We start from the raw sequence: 26801 nt of genomic DNA, 5'->3' as shown, positions 1-26801 counted from the left end.
GGAGGGAGCCTCTCCAGCCACGCCGCTCTGCCTCTCCTCCCAGCCCGGAGGGAGCCTTCGGGCTCTCAGTCGGAGTCGGAGTTTCAAAAGGCCTTCTAGCCTCCCTGGCTTTATTCTGGCAAAGAACTCCGGGAAAGACACAACCGAACCACTCAAATATATAAGCAGCCTTCATTTCTTACAAATGCTCAGCAGTATAAAACTTGGCCTCAACAGATACAAAACGAATTCGTTTAAAAAAATAAAAATCACAGTAGCAGAAGCTGCTTCGTGTAAGGATTTGGCGCTTCCCGAAAGGCGGGTGGTTCCAACCACGGAGTACCTGTCTCTTGAAAAGACTTTGCCTGGTCCGGAGATGCCCCCTCGGATCCAGGTGGACGAAAATCTCTCCTCTGCAGCCTCTGAAGGAGACCCTGCGGCTGGCAAGGTGTTTCCTTTCTGGAGAGGCTCCCTTCAGGGAGACCAAAGTCACCCCATTCAAGGACAGAAGACCCCTGTGCCAAAGCAACAACTCTTGCGGTGCTTTCTTCTGGACAAGCAGCAGCCCGAGGCACCTTCCCCGGGGTGGGTGGCAACAGTTGCTGAACAGCGGTTTGCCAAAGCCAGGCCCTCAGTGAGGCCAAAAGCATTTCTTTGGGTCGGGAGGGGGGGATTTCAAACACTTCCCCAGCTTCTCACAGCCCGGAGGAGCCCAGTTCTGGAAGAGAGAGACAGAGGGAGAGAGTTAGCCCTCATCACACATCACTGCAAAAAGCCAGGGCTCTTGGGCCTGCGTGAAGCCAGCCCCGGCTCTCTCGGCTTCCTCAGAAGTGGCACCGTTGCAAAGCCGGTGTGGGGCTTTTTCCTTTGACCGAGATGCAGTGGTTCCCCTTCTGCACTCTAAGGAACCCTCCCCCCCCCGGCTTCCGCTTCTGCATGGAAAATGCTCCAAGCATCTGTGCTGGCTGTGGCTGATGGATCATCCCATCTGATCAGAATAGCCACAGTGGGACTTGACACACGCCAACTGGAGAAGAGTGCCCGCTGCAGACCCCCCCAAGCTCCTCAGTGAGAGGCAGAACACCGACAGACCAAAACAAGGAGCCCTGCTAGCCATTCAGAATCCAAAAATAGACTGGACAGCTTGACCGGGATGGTATAAGGCAGGGGTAGGCAACCTTGGCTCTTTTATGATTCGTGGACTTCAACTCCCAGCTGGCTCAGGAATTCTGGGAGCTGAAGTCCACGAGTCATAAAAGAGCCAAGGTTGCCTACCCCTGGTATAAGGTCTCCAGCCTTGAGCAAGGGGTTGGACTAGACGACCTCTGAAATCCCTTCCAACCCTTTGATTCCAGGTTCTATTAGCAGGCGTCACTTGCATACGGGCCTTTTGGGCTTAAAGATACTGTTCTGTGCAACTTGTACAGCGTAGCGCTCGAGGCCCCTTGGCCGATGCTCCGCCATTATTTTGCACAGACATGTTTGTGGAGCTTCTCCCAGGAGCCCCGGAGAAGACGGCAGCCTCAGGAGGCCAGGGGTGAGGGCGGTCAGAACATTTGTGCTTTAATGAGCAGTTTGATGGATTAGTCTGGCAACTGATGGATTAGAAGGCATTTACATAGCGACACTGAAGGGGGGAACCAGCCTCGGCCCCTGCGGCTTGCCGGAATTGGCCCAAATTGTGCAGAGGAGAGGCAAAGTCAGGAAGGCGAGAAGGCTCTTCTGGCTTCCAAGGAGGGGGGGGAAGGGAGAGGGAGGATAACCAGCCCCCGGAGTGATGGGGGTGGGCTGTGTGTCCCTTTCTTGCCCGCTGCTGAAGGCTGCCCCACTCACTTCCATCTCCTGCACAGCACTTACAGCACCTCCCCAGCTCTCCTTTTCTGAAGCCCACCCACCCACCCACCCATGGACGAATCCGGCTGTCAGTTGCTAAAGGGTCGTCCTCCCTCCGTCCTGCTGGCCTTCCTTTCGTGGTTTCGCCCAGCCAGGGAGCGCAGGAAAGAGGGCCAAGCTCCTCCTGCAGCTCTGCACAGCTGACACCAGGGGGCAATGATGCCCGAGCAGGAGGCCCTGGAAAGCCTCTCCCTCTCCCTCTCCCTGGGGCTTTCAAAGCCCACTTTCCACCTCCAAAATGCTAGGGGCAGGGAGGGAAACGGTGGAGCAGAAGGCATTACCACGCCATTAGGCTCAGCCTCCTAAGAGTCGCTGGGGAGCCTCCTGGGCTGCAAAAGGTGTCTCCCGGTTGTCCTAAACCATCCGGTGGTTTGTGTGGTTTTGAACTCAGCAGGTTATGTAAAGCAAGCCATTGTGGGCTTGTAAGCCCAATGTAAACCCAGGGAATTGTGGTTTATTTATTAAGACATCAGTCCATAAACCTTGGCTTAGGGCTCTGGGTGAAGTAGAATTCCCTGGTTTCACTGCTGCAAAGGCCAGGTTTTTTTCCTTCTCCTAAATGGACGGTTTTACTGCAGGTTGCTTCCTCTCTGTCTTAGGATCTCACGCTAAGCAAAACCAATTAAAATAAAGTTGACAGGACTGAACGGTGACCTTTTGCAACTGACAGCTGCATTTTCTAAAGGGGTGGTGGTGCTTCAAAGAGGGAAGGTGCTGAAGGTGCAGTGCAGAAGGCCAGCTGGAGAAGGCTGCATCCAAGGATTTGCATTTCAGGTCAAAGTATAAATCCAGCCTGCAGCAAGTGCAGCTCCAGGCCAGCAGAGAGCTGTAGGGCTATTTCAACAGGGGCTTCTTCCGCCTGGAACACCCTCCACAGGAAACACACCTCGAAACCTGGATTCAAGCTACCGACAAGGCAGGAAACAGTCAGTCTCCTTAATGGGAGTTACTTTGCTCTCATGTGACTTCTGCTGAGTGACACTCCAACGCATCGTTTTACACTTCCCATTCGGTGAGGACAGGGCAGCACGATCCTCCCGCCACAGGAGAGGCCGAATGCCACCTGACCAAGGCTGCCCCCATCCAGGAAGCTTGTCTGGAGTGCCGGCCTGCTCCACCCGGCATCCAATTGGCTTTTCCGTGGGCCCACCTGGCCGGAGCAGACCGACAATGTCTTCGCAGGGGTTGGCATGCAAAGGGCAGCCCTTCCTTCATGCCAATTTTGCAAGGAAGACACTGGGCCTGGCAGTGGGAGACGGGAGTTTTGCCCTTGGGAAGCTCCTGACTCAATAGAAACACAGCCTTTCCCACACACACACACTAGACCTCCACCCAGCAGAGACGCCCGGTGGCTTCCTGTTTTCCAGCCTCAAAGCAGACCAGCCACTTCCACGAGGCAGGATAGGAGCCACGGAGCTGCGGGTTCCTGTGTGTTTCGAGGCCTTACCATCACCGCCTTGTCACAGACGTTCAGCTGAGGCTGCCCTGGCACCAGCGTGGCCTTGTGCTCCAGGACAATGGGAGAGACTCTTTCCAAGACAGACTGGTATTCGGCGCTGGAGAAGCTGAAATAGAAGCGCAGCCGTCACAGAACCCCGAAGGCAGGGAACCCCAATATACCTGGCCAGAAACACACCTTGCTGCGGTCCCAACTCTTTCCTAAGCCCTACGTTGGTTGAGGACAGACTGGCCAGTCATCCCAGCCCACTGAGGCTTTGTAGAATCCCAGATCTGGATTTTATTTTATTTTATTTATTTTTATTACATTTATATCCCGCCCTTCTCCGAAGACTCAGGGCGGCTTACAATGGATGGTCCATTTGAGGCCATCCAGTCTGAACCCGTTCGAGGCAAGAATCCAAAGGAAAGCAACCCCCACAGATGACTGTTTAGGATCATCCGGAACAGATCCACGGAAAGGGAACTTCCCTTCTCGCTGGGGGTCAGGGCATGTGGTGCAGGTTTAGAAGATCGCACTGTAAGAATCCAAAGTATTTCTCACCCATTGATTCCTGATCCTTTTCCGTTAAGGATTTCAGGGGCTGAAACGGAAGATTTCTGCCTCCAGAGCAGATCCCCTACCACTCCCTAACAGAAGAGTGGCTCCTGGGGCTGAACGGCGACCCCCACCTTTCCCCTGTAGGAGGAAGGTCCCCTGGCCTGAAGAAAACTCCCTGTGTGCTGAGTGCTCTGGGCTGAGGGCAAGAGGTTCGGTGGCTCAGGTTTTATCCTCTGCCTTAAGGAGCAGCTTCGCCCTCCTCCTGCCCCTTGTTTTCACCAGGATTATAAACATTGGCAGGTATTTGTTTAAGTGGATTAATGCTCCTTTTCACTCCGGTATTATTTCAAGCACATCTTAGGGCTTAGACTTAGCGATCTCATTCTGTCTATCATATTAAAAGTCCCTTAGGGAACAAACAACTGCAAATCGCATTCGGAGACAAAATGGAAACGATGGCCCACTCAGCCTTTTGCTTCCGGTCTGAGCTCACTGTGGTGCCCAGCTGTCAGGCTGTGGCCAGCCCACTTCCTGCTCCAAGATCAGCCGCAATCACAAGCCTGGGACGTGGCAGCACTTCCCACACACTCCTGTGGCTACCGTCCTCTTGAGCAATCCTCCAGCGCCCCGAAGGAAGTGTGTCGCTGCTTCCAATCCAGCTCCACGGCGGGGCTCAGCAAAGTGGAAGGAAGTTGCCCCGGCTGGTGATCTGATCTTGCTTTCTCAGCTAGGAAGTTAACTTTAAGGGATCCACTGCCCAGCAAAACAGGTCCTGGGCTATGAAGCAGCAGACCCGCTAGAATGGTATTTCACAATCTTGGCAACTTTCATAGGCCTGGCCTTCAATCCCCAGAATGCAATGAGTTCCCAGCAGGCTGGCTGGGGAATTCTGGGAGTTAGAGTCCAGACCTCTTAAAACCACCAAGGCTGAGAAACACCGCTGTACAGGGACAGGCAAAACTGCCCTAGATGGAGGCTGCTCACCCATCTTTGGCGGCCCAGAACGGCCTGCTTCACTCAAGGCAGAACCGAGCTGTGGTTCTTCTGCCAGCGGGCTCCCAACCTCCCCAAAGGGGAAGGCCGGCAGCACCCATCCATCCACTGGTGGCCGGCCCGTCCAGGTGCCCGCTCTGCTCCCAGGGAGATGTGCTTGGCAAGCGCCATCCAGTCTGAAAGGCCAGCAGCTCCACCCTTGGGAATCAGAGGCACCCTCGCCCGGCAGGCAAGACCAAACGACGACAAGGGAGCTGAGTTTGAATCCAGAATGTTGGTGGGAGCCACGGGGCTGTGCCTGCCCAGGTGTCTCGAATGTCTACACCAAGCGACAGGCCGCTTTACCCCCGGGATGCCCCAAATTTATATTCCATCTCTTCAAGCCTCCCCAAGAGCGGCTGGGAACTGCAGCGGAAGAATGAACGGGAAGAGCGAGCCAGTGCCGGGTGAGCAGCTGGTGTGGAGGAGGCTGCCTGCGAGATCCCCCACCCCCCCACTCGGGAGGAAGGCACAGAGTGGACAAAGTCCAGGGCCATTACACTAATTAACACTTTACCTCCGGGAGGGACCCCAGAGAGCCAATCAGGAATGGAAGGGAGGCCGGAGGTCCCAGGCACAGGTGTGATGTGTGTTTAGCTCATTTAGCGTAATTGTGCTCCCGCAATCTGCCCCCTCTCCTCCCGCTTGAAGCAGATCCGGAGGATGGAGCTCATTCCGTTGTTAACCCTGCTGTGGTCTGCAGCATCATCAGCTTGGAACTGAGAGGAACGGGGGTGGGGTGTTTGGGTCATTTGCAAAGGTGGGGCGGGGGTTTCCTTGGGGGTGGCTACCCGTTTATAGAATTGCTCCCCCTGGGAGGCTGAGGCTCCACCTGCAACACAGAAGCTTCTTTTCACGTCCCTTCATCCTTTGCCCCTTTGCATCGGAGGGCTGTTTGGCCTCTGGTCCAGGGTTACTCAACCTCAGCAACATTAAGCTGTGTGGATTTCAACTCGCAGCTGGCTGGGGAATTCTGGGAGTTGAAGTCCAGACATCTTAACGCTGCTGAGGATGATTAAACTTCACACCTCCGCTTGCATCTCTACAGAAGAAGCCTCCATCTCCTCAAGGGCAGTCTATGGGGAAAAAGAGCCAGGAGGCTGCTACTCCCAGTTGTAAAGCTTCCCCTTCCCTGTGGACAAAAATACTCTCGTTTTGCTGGCCTGCAGGCAACAGGGCCCTTGCTGGCACCTGCTCTAAGTCAAATTATCTTTGGGCAAGAAAGTGCTTGCCCCCCCCACCATTAACATAGGCACTCCTGACAGGCTGGCCGCCAAGGGGGATAATTAAGCTACTTACGTTAAGAAAGATACACAGAACATGCCCACTGCCCTAGAGCCCACCCCTGCAAAGGGAATTGACTGCACTGCAAGGAAGAAAACCTGGGATGTTTCTACCATGACTGGAGACAGCAAGGAGCCTAACACGGGCGCTTTCCACAACTGGAGTGGGGGAGAAAAGAGAGAATCACCAAAGGTCCACCTAGAGCGGAAGGGTCTTCCCTGCCCAGCAGGCCGAGGTAACCCCTTTTCCTTCACTGGACCGGAGGCTCCTCTCGCTCCGCTATCCTCCCCCCTCACCTGATCGGATACTTTTCTCCAGGGTCCTTTCCCAAGTGGAAGATCAGGGGGAGCTTCGAGTGCTCCTCTTGGTCACGGGTGGTGACTCCGGAAACATTCTGCCCTGGGCAGAAATCGATGCCCTAAAGCAGGAAAGGAGGAGGAAGTCAGTAGCGAAGGGCAAAGAGATGGAGCTGCAGAGGCCCAAATGATTTCTGTCTTCCTTCGTCAACATCTCTCCATCCAAGCAGAGGCCATATCTGGACCTTGGTGCATCAAGCTAAAACGCAAATGGTTCCTTTTGGGATCATCTGTCCCTCTCGGTTGCTTACTGCAGTAGACACTCCACACACCCATCCACCTGTCTATGGAGGCTCTCCGTCATCCAGGTCATGGTTGTCCCAAAGATGCTTTTCCAAAAGGCAACTGGACTTTCTTGGTTTCTTCCTTGAAAATGTTTCACTTCTCATCTAAGAAGCTTCTTCAGTTCTGTTTATTGAAGAAGCTTCTTGGGTGAGAAATGAAACATTTACAAGGAAAAAACCCAGAAAGTCCAGTTGCCTTTGGGAAAATCGCCTTTGGGACGCCCACCCAGAACGTTAGGAATTGCTCGGAAACCACCCTTTGGAGTCGTTCAGCAGCGCATAAGCACACAGGAGCGCAGGCTGGAACATCTCCAGGGCAGCCCAGACGTCCTAGGAACAGCACTGATTCGTGGCAACCTGCCTGGCTAAAAAAGACTTCATGACAGACGAAAACCTTCCCAGCCCTGACTATACCAGCTATCTCACCCTGAACAGTCTGCCCGGATCTACACAGGTGGCAAAAGGAGAACCAGCGTGGCAGAAAATAGGGCAAGTGGGTGAGGCCCAGTTCTCCCCTAGGTAGGTCCTTCCCACCCTGGGATTTATTTCTTAATTCTTCGTAGGAAAGTACTCGTGGATGGGAGTGCCACCCTCTGCCTCCAAGGCGATCTCCATCCTGGCACGCCTGGACTATATAATCTCGTTCGACTCTTGCAGGGCCAGGGAAGGAATGCATGTGCTTCTTGCAGGAACTTGTCCTCCTTGCCCATCTCTGATGGTCACAACAGCCCAGATCTCCCCCCCCCAAGGCCCTCTTTCCAGACTGCTGTGGCTTCCCAGAAGACCAAGGGTGCTATTAAGGGAGGGCGGAGGGGTGGCGCAGCTGCACTCCTGCTTGCACATAAAACAAGCATTCAGCCGATAGTTTCTCTGCAGACGTCGGAGGGGATGTGATTGGCCAACAATCTTCTAAAAATATCCCGTGTGTCTTTAATGGATAGGCTGGTCAGTGGAGCAGTTAATATTCTGCTTTTCAATAAAGTAAGAAAGGTTAGAAGCTCATGAAATCCCATTTACCTGCGCAGAGCTACAGATTCCATAGCAGGAAGGAAGGAAGGAAGGAAGGAAGGAAGGAAGGAAGGAAGGAAGGAAGGAAGGAAGGAAGGAAGGAAGGAAGGAAGGAAGGAAGGAAGGAAAGAAAGAAAGAAAGAAAGAAAGAAAGAAAGAAAGAAAGAAAGAAAGAAAGAAAGAAAGAAAGAAAGAAAGAAAGAAAGAAAAAAAAAGGCTGGGAGGGCTTTGATAAGCTGCAGCAGGCAACCCATGATGGATTTTAAATGGCTACGGAGGTGATCAACGTTTTCACCTTCGGTGCCCAGAGACCCAGCAAGCTTTGCTTTTCTGCCCAAATCTCTTCTTAGAGAGGAAAATAATACGATGACAACAGCAGCAGCTATTAAAAGCCAAAAACCTAATAAAAGCCAAAACCGGAACAATTGTAATTTGGATGCAAATCAAAAAGGCTATTTAATTAAGAGCATGCTAATTAGTATGGCGCTCCTATAGTGTAAATGTGGGGGTTTTGTAAGAATTTATTCTCTGGATATCTGCTGCCATGCTGTTCTGTTTACAGGGCGTGTTGCCTTCTCACGTTAACACAGGCTTGAAATTAGCCATTCAACTAATCACCAAGGGCGGGTTAAAATCTGCCTGCCAGTCATTAGATACAGATCTCCTCCCTCTGGGTTGCAACGTCACAGAGAGAACAGAGATTTCCAAGTAAGGACGTGCAGGGGAGCACTCTGGCCGTGCCACTGGTCCGCTCTCAAGGCCGGCCTTTGTTGAGCCAGCAGGCCACAATCTACTTCTCCCGAGAGCCTGCAGCTCTCCTCCTTCCTTGAGGAGAAACACCAGAGGACATTCTGCTCCCTCCACGTATCTTCGTACCTTTACACATCCTTACTTGAGGCCACTCACAAGTTTCTCCTCTGTACATCTTGTGCACCGCTTAGAACAGTATTTCTCCACCTTGGTGACTTGAAGATGTCTGGATTTCAACTTCCAGCTATGCTGGCTGAGGAGTCCAGACATCTCCAAGTCACCAAGGTTGAGACACACTGGCTTAGGTTGCTACAGCAATCTATTTCACATTGGCTACTGTGAAGCGGCAGAAGAAGCTGCTGGTCAAGGTTAGCAAATACCACAACTGTAAGGAACAACCGACCTTCGTCAAGGATCCACTGTGCCTGGTCTGCCTCTGGTGCTGAACCTCCACAGTGCCAATTCCACCCTCTAAAACATGCCAACCATCACGGTCAGCCTGCTCTGGGGTTGTTGTGCTCCTGCATCTGTTTCCCAGCCAACAGCCACAGATGCTCAAGGAATATAAACAAGAAGCTAAGCAGCAGGCAGGGGCCAGCTGGCTTTCCGCAAGTGCCCAGGTTGACATCCCCTGATCTGGCCACCCATCCCCCGGCTGCCCTCTCAATCCCCCTGTTGTGATGCCATCTGCTCAGCCAACCCTGCCTTCCTGAAAAAGGGAGCTAAAACATGCCTTTGGGATGCCAAACCTTTGCAAGGTGAACCGCTGCACTGCTGCATGAGGTTTAGGATAAGGTAGGATCGGAGGGGGGAGAGGGAGGAGGGGGGCCATCCTCTGCAAGAAGCAGAGGTTGGACACCAAAACGGTCCACTCCCCAAAACTCCCATCACATCTGGGCAAGGCTGCTTTGGACTTGAGAGACATGAATGGCAAAGAGTGGTGTCCTCATCTGCCCCACTCCAGGCCTGGGAAAGGGCAGCTGGCAAGCTCCCCTTATCCTGTAGTAGTGACCCCCCCGGACAGGCTGGGGGGGGGGGAGTCCTAACATCTCCAAGGCAACATGGCATCTGTACCAAAGACTCTACCTCCTTTCCAAACCTTTAAGCTCTCCAGCATCTCTAATTGATTCTCCAGTGCATCTGAGATGTTAATCTGTCTGCCCAGATTTAAAGAGTTATCTATTACTATGTTCAGAAAAAAATGTACCTCCAGAAGTGTAATTTTTCATACCTCAGTTATTTACACCCGTCTTCTAAGCTCTAAACTTCCCTTCTGCTCAACACAACCCATTAATCAAGGGATGACAACTTAAAACTGTGCAAACAAGAACCACTTGTAAATCACAACAGCCCTTTTACAGTTTCTGGATGGCAGCTAAGTAAGTATTCTTCCTCGGTCAGTTACAGCTGCAAAACAACTCTGCCAGCTTCTTCTTAGCCAGGTGGATTTCCTGCTGAGTTGGTTTGCATTTCTTCTTTTGGCATTTTGAGAAACACAGGTGCTTTTTGCAAGAATGGTGCCCTCTCCTGATAAGCTAAGATAAATAGAGTTGGGCAAATCTGGGACAAAGTTCCACATCCAGAGCAAAAGTCTAACCACAGTTGAAGAACCAGCTGCACCTGAGGAGATCCCTACTCCGATCACTTCACACAGCTGAGAGAACGACACCTTTGGGTCTCCAGTCTCTTTCGGGGAATGTCACCTGGTCTGGTCTACCAAAAGGAACACTCATTTCCTCCATTATCCCAGCCTTGAACTGAGGCACACCAGCCACTTCAGGACATGTGTTGGATCCCAAGACGCCTCTAGATAAATTCTGCATTATTCCCTTGGTTCCAGTAGAGCAAAACATCCAATTAAAAAGCTGATTCATATACCACTGAGGACGTCTCAGCCACTGGCTGGCTGTTACAATCCCTGTTCTCATGTTCAATATACGTGTTTAATATTCCCTTTTCATAAAGGAACCAACAACCTCAAGTGGCCGTTGTTTATGTATCTCCCAGCCTCACTATCAATAATATTGATAAGAAAACTGGAGACAACAAAAAGGAGATTAAATAGCAATTATTTGCCATTTAAGCAGGGGTTTGGACTAGAAGACCTCCAAGGTCCCTTCCAACTTTTATTGTTATTATTATTATACTTCAGGAGTGTTTCAAGCATCTGCAATCAAAAATGTAATGATATTCTGCATTCTATTTTTAAAAAACAGCTATTAGTGTTGCACCAGAAGAATAGGAGAAATTGTAGTCCTCGCACAATCTTCATGGTGGTTCTGTCCACTAATTAAGTGCTCCACTAGGATAGTTTGCCCACTATAGAAGAATGGGTGTTTAAAGTTTTGAATCTTGCAGAAATGTCTAAGATTTCTGCTTATTTGAAAGATCATTCACAGGAAAGATATATTTCAGTTTGGAGGAGATGGATAAATTATATTCAGAACAAATATGGGACTAAAAAGTTCAATTTAGCTTATGAGTAGATTTTAGTGGGATATTGTTATTGGTACTTTGTTTGTAGTTATGTTAAAGGGGAGTTAAAGCACATTATGAATTTGGTTAATTGTATATTATGCATAATTTTTATTTAGAATATGATTATTGTAACTATAATCCTGTATTTAGCTCTGGGAAGTGGGGGGGGAAGTGGGTGGGTTTGGGGTGGGAGGGATTTGGGGATATATTGTAAAATTCTGTTTTTGTAAAACTCTTTAATAATAAAAAAAAGTGCTCCACTTGTACCCACACCAACCGCAGACAACACAAGCAGCAGGAAAGCAATGGATTTTTAATCACCCTATGATGTACAGTATAATTGCTGACTTTTATCAACTAGCAGTTAAATACAGACTTAGAAAGGAATAAACATTCCATAATTGCCTGTCTGCCACCACTCACAGGGGGATAACCTTGGGACAGGTAGCTCCATTATAAAAGCTGTGCTCTTTCTCACAGACACACCAGGCAGACGTGCCTGCAGCAAGAGATCCAAGGCAAAGACAGGCCTGAGTTGCTTATCTTGACCAGAGGAACAAGGCACGTCCGAGTGCAACTGGGAAAGGCTCTCCTCCTCCTCCTCTCCCCAAGGGCTGTTACGGAGACCTTGTAGAACAGCAGCCGAAAGACTGGGGAGAGAAGCAGAAGCCGCCTCCAGGAAAAGATAAGCACATTGGGTGGGTTAGCCTGGTGTCTTTAAAAATTCTGGGAGATGTTTGAAAGCAGTCAGTCTAAATGTTTCTTTTTCATACAATATGGATCCTCGCAAAAAGCTTTTTAACACCTTTGTAACTCCCTTAAAACTATTCGAGGTAGATGTTTTGATGAGAGAAGCGTCACTTCTGAAAATAGGAAGGAAGGAAGGAAAGAATTTTCAATTACCTGGCTGAACTCCTCCCAGGAATTGCTCCAGGTCCAGTAATGGGCCTTATAAAGCCCAATCCGCACTGCCATCATCTCGTTGCCACGGTAATAAAATATGGGTCTGATGGAGAGAGGATGGGGAGGGACAAAGAGAGATGTACAGCCACATGAGAAATGTAACATGTCCAAACAAGTTGCTTCCTCCCCCCCCCCCCCCAGCTACAGAGATAAGGGAGACAAACTCTTCAGCAAAGCCTGGCTGGCGACTCCGCTATCAGCCGGCAGCAGGCGGCCTCCTAATAGCCCTTCTGCAAGGTTTTCAATTAGCATTTTTTAAAGCGTCCATCAAAGAGGAGAGCTTGCCTAGCAGAGCCAGAATGAAACCTCAGACCCATTGTCTTGCCAGTGATGGTTCATCCTTGAACTACCAGCTTATGTAACTTCACACGGAGGAGTCCGCTGACTTAAAATACTCAAGGGAGAAAGGCACCTGTCTGATGGAGATGCCAAAGATACAGGAGGCCAAATTGCCAGCTGATAGCCAGGAAAAGCCAAGCTTTGTCAATTTGCTTTGAACTTGAATAGAGCAACATACATACTGCTCAAAAAAATAAAGGGAACACAAGATAAGACATCCTACTATTAAACACAGTACATTGTGTTGTTTAAGTGTTCCCTTTATTTTTTTGAGCAGTGTATGTTTCCTTCAATTATTTTTCAAAAAAGAAAAGAAAGGAATGCACCACATTATTTGTACAAACTCAATGTTGTGGAATTGGGAGATGGGAAGTACGTCATTATTTCCTGGAATTATGTGACTTTTAATTGACCAAATTAATTAATCAGGCTGAGTGAACTTTAGACCAATCGTGCTGGTATCCTATATTGTATTGTGTCTGTAGCTTGACCTAAAACCTTAGCAACAGAACTTAGAAAAAGGCCACAGTCCCATAACCTAAGCAGAGCAATTGGGGTGAAGGACACTGAAGTAGAAGCATCATCTATTAAATCTGCATACTTTAATGCAAGGATGAACAAACGTGTGGTGCTCCTGTGTTGCTAAACTCCAACATCCGGTCATGGCTTATGACATGGAACGTGGAAAAAAGCCTCTCACTTCTGGCTCAACAGAGGGAAAACAAAACCTATTCTACTTGGTCCGTATACTGTATCTCTGTAGTAATTAGGGAGATCTATGGAACAGCAGAGTAACGCTAAGCTACATGGAATGACAAGGCAGTCACCAAGGTATGTTTTGCACTCCAGATACAACATCCGCAAAAGCTTCAGGAAGCAGGTGCTTCATCCTCACAGGAGTAACCCTTCTATAATAGGTAAAGGTAAAGGTTCCCCTGCACATGCATGCTAGTCGTTTCCAACTCTAGGGGCCGGTGCTCATCTCCATTTCAAAGCCGAAGAGCCAGCGCTTGTCCGAGGACGTCTCCGTGGTCATGTGGCCGGCATGACTAGATGCCAAAGGCGCACGGAACGCCGTTACCTTCCCACCATAGTGGTCCCGATTTTTCTACTTGCATTTTTTACGTGCTTTTGAACTGCTAGGTTGGCAGAAGCTGGGACGAGTAACAGGCGCTCACTCTGCTACGCGGCACTCGGGATTCGACCCGCCAAACTGCTGACCTTCTGATCGACAAGCTCAGCGTCCCAACCCACTGAGCCACCGCGTCCCTTCTATAATAAGAGGCTCCAAAAACAGCCAACTATTTCTGCTGCACCTCAGTAAGGCTGAGGGTGGGGAGTGGGGATCGGCAGAAAACTACAAGGGGTGTGTGTGTGTGCTCACAACTCACCTGTCAATTAGTTTGCCTTGCAGGAGGACAGGCAGGAGGTCGATGCCGTCGATCTGCCTGTCACTGGGAGGCTGCAGTCCTGCCAGGGAGAGGCAAGTGGTGAAGAGATCCATCACGTTGGCCAGCTGATAACTCACCTGCAAGCCGCAAGACGAGAGCGTGCGTGGAAACTTTTGCTTCAATGACACAAGGCTGAAAAATTTATCTCTGGACTTTCTACCCAGCCACAGGATTTGCAGAGACGTGTTTCAATCAGGGTCCTTATGCAGGAAAAGCGGGGTGCTCTGCTTCTTCTTCAAGGGGGTTGGCTTTGTTCTGCCCAAACTAAGTACCCAGATTCTTAAACATGCTTTTTCAAAAGGCAACTGGACTTTCTTTGTGTTGTTTTTTTGTTATGCTTTACTGAAACAAAATCCAGTTGCCTTTTGAAAAAGCACCTTTGGGATAACCAGGACTGGATGACGGAGAGTAGACATTTACCCAGATTCTTGATCTCCCAAGTGACTGAGAGAGATACTGAGGACCTTCAAAACAATTTGGGATGCTGTAGCCACAATCACCAGCAGGGTTCTCCAGAAGAGCACCATTTCCCACCTTGGCAACTTTAAGAGGTGTGGAATTCTGGGAGTTAAAAATCCACACTTCTTTAAGTTGCCATGGTTGAGAAATGTTGTTCTGGACTACTGAAGGATGTCGGAGACGCAGAAAAACCAGAATTTCAACCCGACATAAAAATTCCAGGGCTGAGATTCTGGGATGCAGCTACAGAGGAAACCCCGAGCAGCAGCAGCATTTTCCCACACCAGAGATGGGCGGTCAGATCCCTGTGAGTGGAAGGTTTGGGTAAAAGGATCTTTTTATTCCTGCCTTGCATAAAAAAGTCCAACAGCCCAGGATGGGTCTATGGTAATTCGCCCTGGCAGCTCGCCATGGCCAACTTGCCGTGGGACAAGAGCTACACCAATATCAAAGAAATGGTGGAACAGAATCATTTAAAAAAGGATGCAAATGGAGGGACAGAATGAAATGTGAATGACAAAAATTAAAATATTTTTTTTACTTATTTTAAATAATTAAATTGAATTGTCAAATTGTCCCACAGCGAGTTGGCTGAGGCAAGTTGTCCTGTTCCACCCAGGACTGCCGGCAACCACCTGGCTCTTCTTCTCCATTATTCCACCGAGCCTGGAGAGGATCAGCTCATTTTCAACAGCCCATTCTGTCACTAGTCTCCCACCCTGCTCCCTGCGTGAAGGACAGAAAACTTCTTAAAAGAAGCTAAATGCCAATGTTACAGCTACTTGGATTTATCTGCAGCACCATACTGGAGAGATAAAATCTGGGGTGGGGATGGAAACAGGAGGAGGCTGCTAGGGGCGGCGGGGGTGTGTGCCCTCTCCTATTTTCAGAGGGTGAATGGAGCACTTTCCTTCCTTTGCCATTCCCGTCACAAAATGGGGAAGAGAACATTTTGAAGCGTCGTGGGTCGGTAAAAAATAAATAAAGCCAGAGGAGCTAGATCAGATATTTTTCATATCAGCAAACAACAGCCCATATTATCATGCGCGAGAAGAGGGGGTCTTATATATGTTTTATAAACTCTCAGCACATACAGAGCGTCTTTAAGAAAATGAAATCCTTTTTGCCACGGGCCACATCGGGAGAAGAACTAGCCAACCCTGGCGTTATCAGCGCTTTCAAGCTCTAACTCTGAATCAAAGGCGACAATTAATAAAGTTGCCCCCACCAGGAATGGAAAGGAGGAAAGCTAAATATTTGAAACTGGGTGAACAAATGTCAGGGTGTTTTTAAATAAAATCCTTTTACATTTATCACAGCAAGCAGACCTGATATCCCTGTCTAATTCAATTTCAATTTGTGCCTTGTGGGAGATAGTGAAGAAAAGGTTGCAGTGCTGTCTTTGGCTTGATATGTTCTTTTCTCCTTCAGGGAGCAGAACTGGGGGGGCGGGGGGAGAAGACGGAAAGGGGGGGCTGGAGGAGGAGAAGGACTGAAAGGAGCACAAAAATGCAAACTCCTGCAGCTGCATCCTTCGAGAAAGCAGAGGCAGCAGGTGAACTCACCCAGAAAATCCTGTTTACAGGCAGTCCTTGAGGTACCATTCTAATGGAGCCTGCCAATTATGGTCCTAAGTGGCAATGGCCGTAAAATGGATCAGCCACGTGACTGACCTGATTTTACTACCCTTATTAGTAGGTAAACAAATCCAGTCTTCCCTATGGTGCAGGTCTGTCAAAAGCTGGAAATAAGTGACAGAACGTGAAAAGAATTCAAACCATCTGTTTTCTACAACCCATCAGGGAATGCCGTTATTATTCCTATAGATCTACAGGGTGCCATATAAAGCCAAAGTACTGTAAGTCCTACAGAGAAGATTTCCCCCTCCCCCGGCCCAGATTCCCACCTGTCCCACAGGTATGTGTCCTGGCCACCAGGCAATAGCAGGCGCTCTCATACCACCTTCAAACGTCGTTTCCTTGCCACATAGGAAAGGTCCATTGCTGCCTCCTGGAGAGAGAGAGAAAAAGATGCCAGAACAGAGACAGGTAGAATCTGAATTCAGGCTAACGGACTAATAAGTCATTCAAAAGGACACTGTCAACTTGACTCCCCCCCCCCCCGATATAAATATTTATTTCTAGATGCCTTTGGTAGAAAGCAAATCAGCTTCCAATATTCTGTCCCAACACTACCAAGGTCCAGTCCGAGCAAACTGACCTTGTTCTGGGGCTGAAATGAGGGCGGCCCCATTGTCAGACGTAAAAAACACAAGGGTGTTGTTGCTGATGCCCAGGTTTTGAAGGTGCCTAAGAATTTGCCCAATGCTGAAGTCAATTTCCCGCACAGCATCGCCATACCTAAGAGACAGGGAGAAGAAATTACAAAGCAATCGAGATGGAGATGAAGGTATCTGGGGATACTCCGTGTGTATGTGCGTGTGTGTACAGACATGCGTGTGTATGGTGCAAAGCATTTGCAAAGTCCCTTATATATATAAACAGTATCATTTATGAGTGAACATCCCACATATACTGCTCTCAGAGCAGCTAATAATACAAGAATACCACATTATAAAAACAACTATGTTTCAAAAAGGTCCAAATAAATAAAAAATTTAAAAGCCTTGCCTGTAATAATACTTCTTTTACAAAAGAAATGTTAATACAAATTGTTTCTAATCGTATTTGCATCTATAAAACTACACTTATATAGAATGCTCATTCTACCTAGCCAAGCAGGTAAAAGATGGGGGGGGGGAGTTTTCCCAGTAAAATAGCAGTGAAAAGAAGAGGGGTGAGACTAAGCAGAGGACACACCATCACAGTAAAAAGCAAGGAGCATAATAGTAAATTCTTGTGTTGTGTAAGGATTATTTCTCTGAAAGGAAGAAATAAGATTTTAGGGGGCCTCCAGAGCTGATTATTGCTGGCAGCCTTTGCATTTTTTTTTGCTTGGCTTCTCCTTGATTTTTTCCACTGTCTCTTTTTCCAGCTCGGAGCCGTGGTATATAGAATAATAACTACTGTTACTGCAGAAACTCCTTAGCTCAGAGCCCAAGAGGCACTATGCTGAAGTCAGAACTGGCTGGGGAATTCTGGAAGTTGAAGTCCACACATCCCTGTCCAGCCTCTGCAATTCTGTGGAACACAGAGAGTTTAAACCCTGCACGGGTACCTCCCCTAAGTCAGACTATAAAGACCGCTTGGGGATTCTCTCTTGGGACAACGTGGAAGGGAAAGGAGAATATGTTGCTCAAAACCAACTTACAATCCTCTTTGGCTTGTGCCTAGGAATTCCCTGGAGGCGTACACAGGAGCGTGGGTGGCATCGATGGCCCAATAGAGGAAAAATGGCTGATGGCTGGCTTTCTGGCTGCTTATGAAATCCAGGGCTTCCTGGAAGAGAGGAGCAACTTTCAATGGGATCGCCCAGGCTGCAGAAAGGACCTCTGGGTTTGAAACAGGTTCTCGGAACAAAATTACCTGTAAATACATTTGAGTTAGGTTTGCTTCTCCTGACTTACGATCAATTTTTACATCTTCGTAATACCTACAATAGAAAAGACAACCAGAAAAATATTTGTTGCATTTTTAGGAATGCAAAAATAAAGGAATATGGCTTTTCTCCCCGATACAAGCTGTTGCTGATATCAGCAACAATCAACCCAATAAGTCAAGCTATTTTGCACAATTTCTTGTTGTTCTTCATTCTGACTCATTTCCTCATCTCGCTACTTTAGAAGTCTCTGTGAAAATTGTGTGTACTCTTTTCCATACGCAATGTACATATGTTTTTGCCAGCTACCTTCCCTAGCGTGTTTGTGTGTGTGCTTTTTGATGCAGGTTTGAAAGGTGTGGACCCTGCTGCTTTACTCAGAAAAGCACTATCAGTTTATACGAGTCTTGGTTCAGATACTAATTCAGGAGCTGCAAGCTGGGAACTTCCCTGTTAAAATATGAACTGACTTTTTCTTACCTCTTAGCAGATAATAATGTGAAGGATAAACTGTATTTCATGTTTGAAGCTTTTAGTGTTTAACGTGAGCTACCAGGAATGAGTAGGATAGATGGGCTGTAAATGTATCAATAAAAAAAGTGAAATAAAGTCGGAGGGGCATGAAGTGGGAGGCTGGCCTTTCTTGAATTGCAATGATTAGAGTACAACCCTGTTCTGTTAATGGAGTCCACAAATAATTTACTACATGTAGTATTTTCTCAGTGAATGGGCTCAGATCTCTCAATGTACTTTCAAGGTGATGTTTTCATCATTTTCACTGCGAGTAGTTTTACTGTGGCAGAAATTCTGGGACGTGAGGACCTGCCCAGGTATGCGGTCTAGAAACCTGCAGCCTCACTCAGGGTCTCTTCAGGAAAGGAAAGCAACGCAACCACTACTCAAACTTGGCCAGAAGAAAAGCAAGAGAATACAGTCCAAAGCTGCCCACTCTAATGATGCCCAAACCCACTTGAGCGGAACTAGTGAAGGAACACAGAGAAGTGAGTGATATAAAAAAAAGAAAAGCAAGGCTACCTGCCGATCATGTCCATATCCCTATAAACGGGAATGTTGGGGATGGCTTTGTTATCGTACGGTCCAAAATGGCAATTGGGGGATCCAAACCAGCTGTCAAATCCATGCCGCAGGGGAAGGAACTGAGGTTGGTGGCCCAGGTGCCTAGAAAAGATGGATTAGCCAAAGAGGGGGGAATCTGCATCAGAGGGCAGCCAGCAGCTCCTACGCCCAATTTAAAAAAATAAATCACATTTCAGGGAACCGGAGGATGAAAATAACACCCACAGCCAAGTAGCCAGCACTGGAAGACTTCTTGGCTTTACCTCACGTCTTCAGTCTTTCCAGCTCATTCCGCCCACTTCTCAAAGCTTCTTTGCTTGGCTCCTTCCTCTCCGCCCTCACCGTCCTGCCCTGAGCCATGCTACCTATTCATTTTTAAAACTACTGTGCCATCTCTCAAAACCAGGATTTCCAGGGCAATTTATAACCCAAACCATTTTCTGTATTGCTCCTCACCATCTCAGGGAGCCGCTCAGCAGCCCCTCCGGTTCCTTGGTGGTCTTCAACGGGGCAGAGGATCAATTGCGAATAAGGGTGGGGGAAAAAATGAGCCGCTCACGGCACCACAAAGGGCTCGCCGGACCCGCACTTGCCTGCCAGGCTCAAAATTGCCCTCCAGCGAGGGAGGGGGGGAGGGATTGTTAAAGATAAAATGTATTGTAAAACTTTTCAATAAAAAAAAAAATTGCCCTCCAGCGGAGAAAAATGCAGGAAGAAGCATAGCCGGGTGCTTTTGCCTGGGCTTGCACAAGACCGTGTGACTCCCAGGAAACAGGCATTCACTACACCTCCTGCCCGTCACCTGAAAGGCCTATTTTCCTGGAGCCGGGTGGCCACTTCAGGGTCAAATGACTGCACAGCCCTCATCAGAGCTCTTGTTTCAGTCAAGTCTTCCTTTGAATTTGACTGGAGAGGAAAGCAAACTACCCAAGAGCTTGAGCAACTAAAACTGCCAGGAGAGCTGCAGATCTTTGGCCCTGGACTGAGCTGGCCTGGGCTGGTAATCAGCTGACTGGAAAGGATGCATTTATGGGAGCTTCCTCTTCCAGTTAAGGCGCCCTTGTGCTGCTTGAATGTGTTGCCCAACATGCCTGCAGCCTCTGTGGGGAGCGCCTGGATAGGAGGAACACTAACACTTCTCTCTCTCTCTCTCCTATTTTTCTGTGGATCAAAAAACACACTTTTTTGCAGCTGCTGCAAGCTTCTTTTTAACAACCGTGATTTATGTAGGCGAATCATTCCCAGCGGCCAGGCTGTTTCTGTTCTTAACACCTGCGCCAGCACTACCGAGGTGGCCCATCAATTTAAATGATCCAACTCTCTGCTCATTTAAAGATGCTTCCAGGATGCAGTGCAGGCAGATTGAGGTCAATAGTTGCTCACCAGCAATCCATTTACCCTCTGCCCATCTAGATTATGGCCCGACTCTTCAAAGGTGTGCTAACAACATCAATCCTTTTTCCTGTGGGAATGATACATCTAACTGGGATCAGAGAGAGGCACTTTCCCCTCTGGGAGGAAAGTGCCACATCTCCGTATTCCAAGGGGGGTCAAAACCAGAAGAATTGACAACCAGGTACAACCACTGCAGCATTGTCATTGGTGATGAAAAGAAATGCAAGATGCATGTGGATAGCTCAGAAATCAATCACAGCACGCGGTTATCCAGAGAGCCTGCCTAGATTTCTGAAGACTTTCAGACTGAAAAGAACTCTGATCAGTTCCCCTACAAAATAAAGCACAGAGATATAAAGTAGCCGGAAGAAAACTTTACCATTTGCCAACTATCTTATTGGCATAGCCTGCTTTCTTCAGCAATTCTGGAAGGAGCAGCTCAGAATCCAGGATGCCCCCAGTTACGTCCTGGGGCGTGTAGGCTGCATGAAGAGAAGAACACTTTAGATAAACAAGCCATGGGAATTGGTTTTGTGAGCTGGTGCTCTCTCTCCTGAACAAGTCTGAGGGTCGTTGAAGGATTAGAGGCATCTAAGCCAGGCTATGCCAAACATGCCAAGAATAGATTCCAAAAAACCGTCTCTTGGGTTCCATTCAAAGTATGCATAATTCTTTACATCTGGAAAAGCAAAAAGCCATACTTGGGTTTTTAAATACACAGGATATAAAAGGGAAGGGGTAAAACACTAACCCAGCAAATATAATTGTGTGTCATATACTGAGCAGCAAACCTGGCCCATCTTCCTTCACAAACAAGCAGAGAAGCAGGCTTTTGACAAGGCACAGAGAGCAGATCCCATTTCAGTCACCTACTTCTCTCCTGGCCCTAAATCCCCGATGCTAGTCTTTGGGTGAGGTGGGCTGGAGAAGACTTCTGTCTTCAAGAACTACTCAATGTCAATGCAAGCCCCTGAGGGTTAAACTGAGAGCCTTGTAACTCCCAGCATAGCCATTTAACAGAGGACTTTTCAATAACCCTAGATAGCACACCTCTATTACTTAAGCCATCGCCCAGAAAGGCAACACAGAGGCCCTTAGCCTATTTTAGATGCTGCACACATTCTTCCGTGACTCTCTTGCCCTTGTCGTTCTGTGAAAAGCCCTCCTCTTCCAGCAGAGAGAGAAACACCCACACTTGCCAGCATGCAGCATGCATCAATCTGGAGCTGTAAATGCATGCTTCAAAACATATGGTCTCCTCTAGCATCTGCCATTTTGGAACAAACAATTCTAATGCCAGCTAGATTGGCCTCCAATCAGCTCAAGCTGGCATCTCCCCATAAAAATCCTGGAGCAAAGTGCTCATTATGGGCAGCTTAGTGATGCCCTCCAGATGCCCTTGCTGAGTTTAGAGAAGAACATCTTTCTGTTAAAAGAGTAAATTTCAAACAGATTGTTGAACTACAATAACACGCAACTACTTTAGTTCCTCTTTTGTTGAATGTTCCTTAACCCATTCGGCAGCGGAAACAAGCACACTTAGCCCAAATTCTAGAATACAAGCTGCATTAAGACTGTTTGAAAACACTTTTTAAAAGACCTTGATGGAGATTCTCTCCTCGTGGTAGTTTAAACCATGCAAAATTCTGAGGTTGCCTCTTCCTCTCTCTTTGCAAGTTAGCCAAATGCACCCTGTGAGTCTCCCTTAACTTGGAACTGGGAAGCCAGATCCTGCCCTCAGCTTCTCTTGCAGGAAGAGGACCTACCATTTCTGGCATGGGCATTGGTGGTATAGAAGCCATTCCTTATAGGGAGACGGCCTGTCAGGAGAGCTGCCCTGGCTGAAGAGAGAAGAGAAACATGACAGCAGATCCATTAACCCTGACTTTATTTCATTGTACCCAATGGGATTTTTTGGCCACAAACCATAAATGCTGGTTTTCAGCAAAAAAATGTTGCAGATTGCAGTCTGCAAGGTGCTGCAAACTGCCATAAATGCAGGCCAGTTGCCAAGTGCCCAAAGTGCAATCATATGACTTGGGGGGAGGCAGCAGTCAGAACTTTGAAGGTGGATGATAAATAGCTTTGGGAAGCTCCGTCAGAACTTCGAACAGTTGCTAAACAGCATAAGTTGAGGACTATCCCTAATTGTCACAATTCCAATGTGTAGAACTTTATCCTAACAGCAGTTGGGGAGCCTGGATGAACTACTAGGCTATCAGATGAACTGAACTATTGTGGAGAACTGAACATTTTTTCAGGCACTTTGTAGATCCACTAACATAGGAGTCCCCAACTCCCAATCTGTGGACTGGTACTGGGCCACGGCATGCCAGCAACCGGTCCACACAAAGAAGCAAAGCCCCATCCATAGGATGCAGGCAGCACACAAAACTATGCACTCTCCGGTCCGTGGAAAAAGCTTTCTCCATAGAACCGGTCCCTGGTACCCAAAAGGTTGTGGACCTCTGGATTAACAGGAACATTTAATCTGTAACACAAAAGACCTGTGGCTGCACAGTAGTTTGGGTAATGCTACATCTTAGCACAGCACTAAATAATTAAACCATGGAGGGCATAGTTTCAATAAAGGAGAATATTTGTAGCTTAGGGTTGAATTGAAATGCTCTCTGAGCTGGTTGTTTTCTGGCAGATGTTACCTCACTTGGGCAATGAAACATCAGCCAGAAAACAACCAAGCTCAGAGAGCACCAAGGACCCCTCAGGGTGTAATTTTGCCTACCGTGAAGGAATGGTCCAGCTAAGGATTGGATCAAGCCCAGCTTTTTACCCACAGGCCTGTGACATTTCCCTGAGATTCTCAAGTCTACTTACATGGTGAACAGAGAGGATTGGCAGTGTAGAAGCTTGTGAAAAGCATGCCTTCTGCAGCCATCTGGTCTAAGTTAGGGGTTTCTTTGGATGGATTTCCAAACACACCTAAGTCTCCCCAACCCATCTGAAAAAACAGCAGCAGGCAAGAAAAAATGAAAGCTTTTAGAGCCAAAAAGTTAGCTTTTAACCTATATATATATATGTATATATATATATATATATATATATATATATATATATATATATATATATATATATATGTATATATATATATATATATATTAATCCCATTTATATCCCGCCCTTCTCCGAAGACTCAGGGTGGCTTACAATCTAAGAAGCACAAAGCAATGTGCTTAGCAGTAGCCTTCATTCTATGTATATGCCTGCTTATTAGGGCTTTCACACAAACCCCAAGCGGCATTATTACAAAGTCAGCTTATTGCCCCCAACAATCTGGGTCCTCATTTTACCTACCTGGGAAGGATGGAAGGCTGAGTCAACCTTGAGCCTGGTGGGACTCGAACCCGCACTAATTGCAGGCAGCTGGTGTTACTTAAGGAGGCATTAGCCCACTGCTCCACCAAGGCTCTTTTTCTCATTCAGGTAGTTAAAAGAATCGCTCGAGGATCCAGAATGGCAACATCCACTTACGAAGGGATCATTTCTTTCCACGGTGTTATGGAAAAGGGGAGAAAGCTTGCAACTTTGCAGAGTCCCATATTAACAAAGCCGCACACAGATTATCAACCAAGGGCGGATATTGGCTGTTTGCTCTGGGACAATAAGGAACCCAAGCAATCAAACTAAGAATGTGATAACTGACATCCTTCTGGGGGAACATTTATATCCGAAGTCTTTGGTCTCCATCCACAGTCCCCATGGGGCTCAGAACTGATCAAACTAGGATAATATTCCTGCTATTTTTTCTTATAGGAGAGGCTGCTTTTGAGCACAGTTTGGTTTTAAGCTAAAAGTGTGAAAGACTATTGACTTACTGGTGACCCTCACAACAACTCAAGGCAATTCTGCAAGCAAATTATCTACTCCATTTGGCGTAAGTCATTTTGTGGTCGTCGTGTGAATTTTCCATTCAGCTTTATAAAATTAAAGGAAAATCCAGGGAAATGGTGCCAGGCCTGACTTTTCTATACTGGCACCTGCAGCTCCACACTCTTAGCCAGACTTCATTTACAACTTTTTTTAATGACACATATATACTGAAAAATAATAAAGAGAGAAAAAAAGAGCTTTTTTGCTGTAGAGAAAAATAGGCAAAACAACAGGAACTTTCTTCTAAGGAATACACATGCTCATGTTCACACCAACGATTTCCAGCAACAAAAACAGAGCATTAAAAATAGCACACTAAATAAGGAGGCCCATTAGGAAATTCTTTGCTAATAGTTCAGTCAGCAGAAAATTGGAATAATTTCCTTAAAGTGCTTGATGAATCATAATCACAGAAACAGTTCAGGAGCCCAGAGTTGAATTCTAAAGCAGGTATACATTACTACTAGGCCTTTTCCTGAAATGGAGGGGCAGATTTCAGCATGTCTAGGCAAAGCCCATGACCCTTACTTACTGAGAGGACACAAGTCCTTCTTCAGACAGTCCAGGTGAGATGCTGAAAAAAGAGGTGCCCCAGTCTGTGAGGCCATTCCATCACCCTGTTCAAAACCAAAATACTACTTTCTGCTATGTATTCACGATGAACAGTAATTAATATTTATGTGTATTTATGTCTAAAGGGTCGCGGTGGCTCAGTGGGTTAGGACGCTGAGCTTGTCGATCAGAAGGTTGGCAGTTTGGCGGGTCGAATCCCGAGTGCCGCGTAACAGAGTGAGCGCCTGTTCTCGTCCCAGCTTCTGCCAACCTAGCAGTTCGAAAGCACGTAAAAAATGCAAGTAGAAAAATAGGGACCACTACGGTGGGAAGGTAACAGCATTCCATGCGCCTTTGGTGTCTAGTCATTCCAGCCACATGACCACGGAGATGTCCTCGGACAAGCACTGGCTCTTTGGCTTTGAAATGGAGATGAGCACCGGCCCCTAGAGTCGGAAACGACTAGCACGCATGTGCAGGGGAACCTTTACCTTATGTTTAAGGGTGTGGATATATTCATATATATGTACATAGCATGTCTATATGTGTTATGTACATGTACACTTTTGAGAGCAGGCAACAGAATTTCATTAATATGTGCCAGTGTGCCCACTGTAAAAAAATGACAATAAAGCTTATCTTATACTGCTCAGAATACAGGAAATGTGCAATAGGAGAAGGTCCCAATTCATAATATAACCATTTTTCTGCACAGAGTAACAACCTTTGGGATCCGGGTCTGCCAAAGTAGTGTAAGATTATAAGTAGTAGAGTCACTTTGGAATGAGATGGATGGCATACAAATTTAATAAACAAGGACTAGCCCTCAATATTTCTTCCAAAAATCTGGTAGTATCCATAGAGATTGACCGGTCCATAAAGATTTTCAAGCTAAATTTTTTAATTTTTTTAAATTTTAATCCCATTTATATCCCGCCCTTCTCTGAAGACTCAGGGCGGCTTACAATTTAAGCACAAACCAATGTGCTTAGCAATAGCCTTCATAAGCTACTTATCCCTGGCAGAAAGAGACAGGAAACTTCCAGAAACGTGGAGTGGAGGAATTTCAAGACTGCACATCAGACAAAAAAAGGCAAAAAGGCTCCCAGTGAAATTCAGGTCAGTTGGGGCCCTATAGCACAATTCACCACCCAGAGGTGGACAGGACCTGCTGCTTACGATTTCCAAGAGCTGCAAATTCAGTGGAACATAGTTGCTTTTTCCCCCTCCCCACAAAATGAGCTGCCAAGGGGCCCAGGGATGGTTTTCAGGCACTTCCCATGGATTTCCCATTTGTTCTAAGGGCTGAGAAGCCGGACTAAGGGTGGAAAGGCTCCTGCCAGGCTGGACTTTGAGATGGCAAATTTAAGCCCAGGAAGAAGGGCCGGAACTTGGATCTCTGAAAGTGACCTGGGGTTTTCTGAAAAGGAGACCACCAGGTGATCCCTAGGAAATCCGGTATAACTCTCCTGAGACTGTGCAGTGATAATAATAAAATAGCAAGAATAATAAAAGCCTTTCCGCCTGGGCGTTTATCTAGAGTCCAGCTGGACCGGGCGGGGGCTTTCCGTCTGCCCCCTCCAGCCAACTCCGCCCCTCCCCCCCAAAAGGCCCCCCGGAATGAGGCGCCCGCGCTCACGTCGTCCATCAGCAGCAGGACCAGGTTGGGCGCCGCCGGGGCCCAGGAGGGGTCGGCAGCCGCCGCCAGGCGCCACGCGAGGGCCAGGCCCCAAAGGGCCGGCATCCCCCGCCGCCGCCAGGGCTGCGTCTCCATGGCAACGCTCAGGTTGAGCGGCCCCGCCGAGGGACCGAAAAAGCCGAACGCAAAGGAGGCGAGCGGCCAGCAGAGGAGTCACTCCCTCTTCCGGCTCCTCATCGAAGGTGAGGGCTAAAACCGACCAGCGGGAGGAGGTCCTTCGCGCCTGAGGGGAAAGGCCCTTCCGTTCGGCACACTTCCTACTTTTATGCGCTGGGCCGCTGGCGGGCGCTTTAGAGCGGCCGTGGAATACAGAAATAAACCCTCGGCCCGCCCCAAGACCCGCACGGAGCCTTCGAAACGAAACCGGAAGTGTAAAACTACGAGGAAACGCTTCTTGCTCTTTCCCCTCGAGCAGGA

The 26801-nt window shown here is 47.9% G+C and overlaps 1 protein-coding gene across 4 annotated transcripts; it reads right to left on the bottom strand.

The window, feature by feature from the left end:
• Nucleotides 1-157: 157 nt before the first annotated feature.
• On the bottom strand, nt 158-26799 carry GALNS (galactosamine (N-acetyl)-6-sulfatase). 4 transcript variants are annotated; one of them, XM_081336176.1, is made up of 14 exons: nt 26325-26731; nt 23081-23204; nt 22012-22086; nt 20625-20727; nt 18809-18952; nt 17761-17827; nt 17546-17673; nt 16496-16635; nt 16182-16285; nt 13757-13893; nt 11967-12069; nt 6484-6605; nt 3320-3437; nt 158-697 (listed from the first exon to the last, which is right to left on the bottom strand). In XM_081336176.1, the coding sequence occupies exons 1-14, from the start codon at nt 26457-26459 to the stop codon at nt 611-613; spliced, it is 1587 nt and encodes a 528-aa protein (XP_081192302.1). In that variant the 5' UTR covers nt 26460-26731; the 3' UTR covers nt 158-610. The 4 variants fall into 4 exon arrangements, with proteins under 4 accessions (XP_081192302.1, XP_081192304.1, XP_081192305.1 ...); XM_081336178.1 differs by lacking the exon at nt 26325-26731 and adding an exon at nt 23735-23751; XM_081336179.1 differs by lacking the exon at nt 6484-6605 and having other exon boundaries at nt 26325-26799.
• Between the last annotated feature and the right edge of the window lie 2 nt (nt 26800-26801).

This window comes from Vipera berus (genome assembly GCF_964194415.1).
Source record: "Vipera berus genome assembly, chromosome: 10".
NCBI lineage: Eukaryota > Metazoa > Chordata > Lepidosauria > Squamata > Viperidae > Vipera > Vipera berus.
This window is presented reverse-complemented; position numbering and strand designations above follow the sequence as displayed.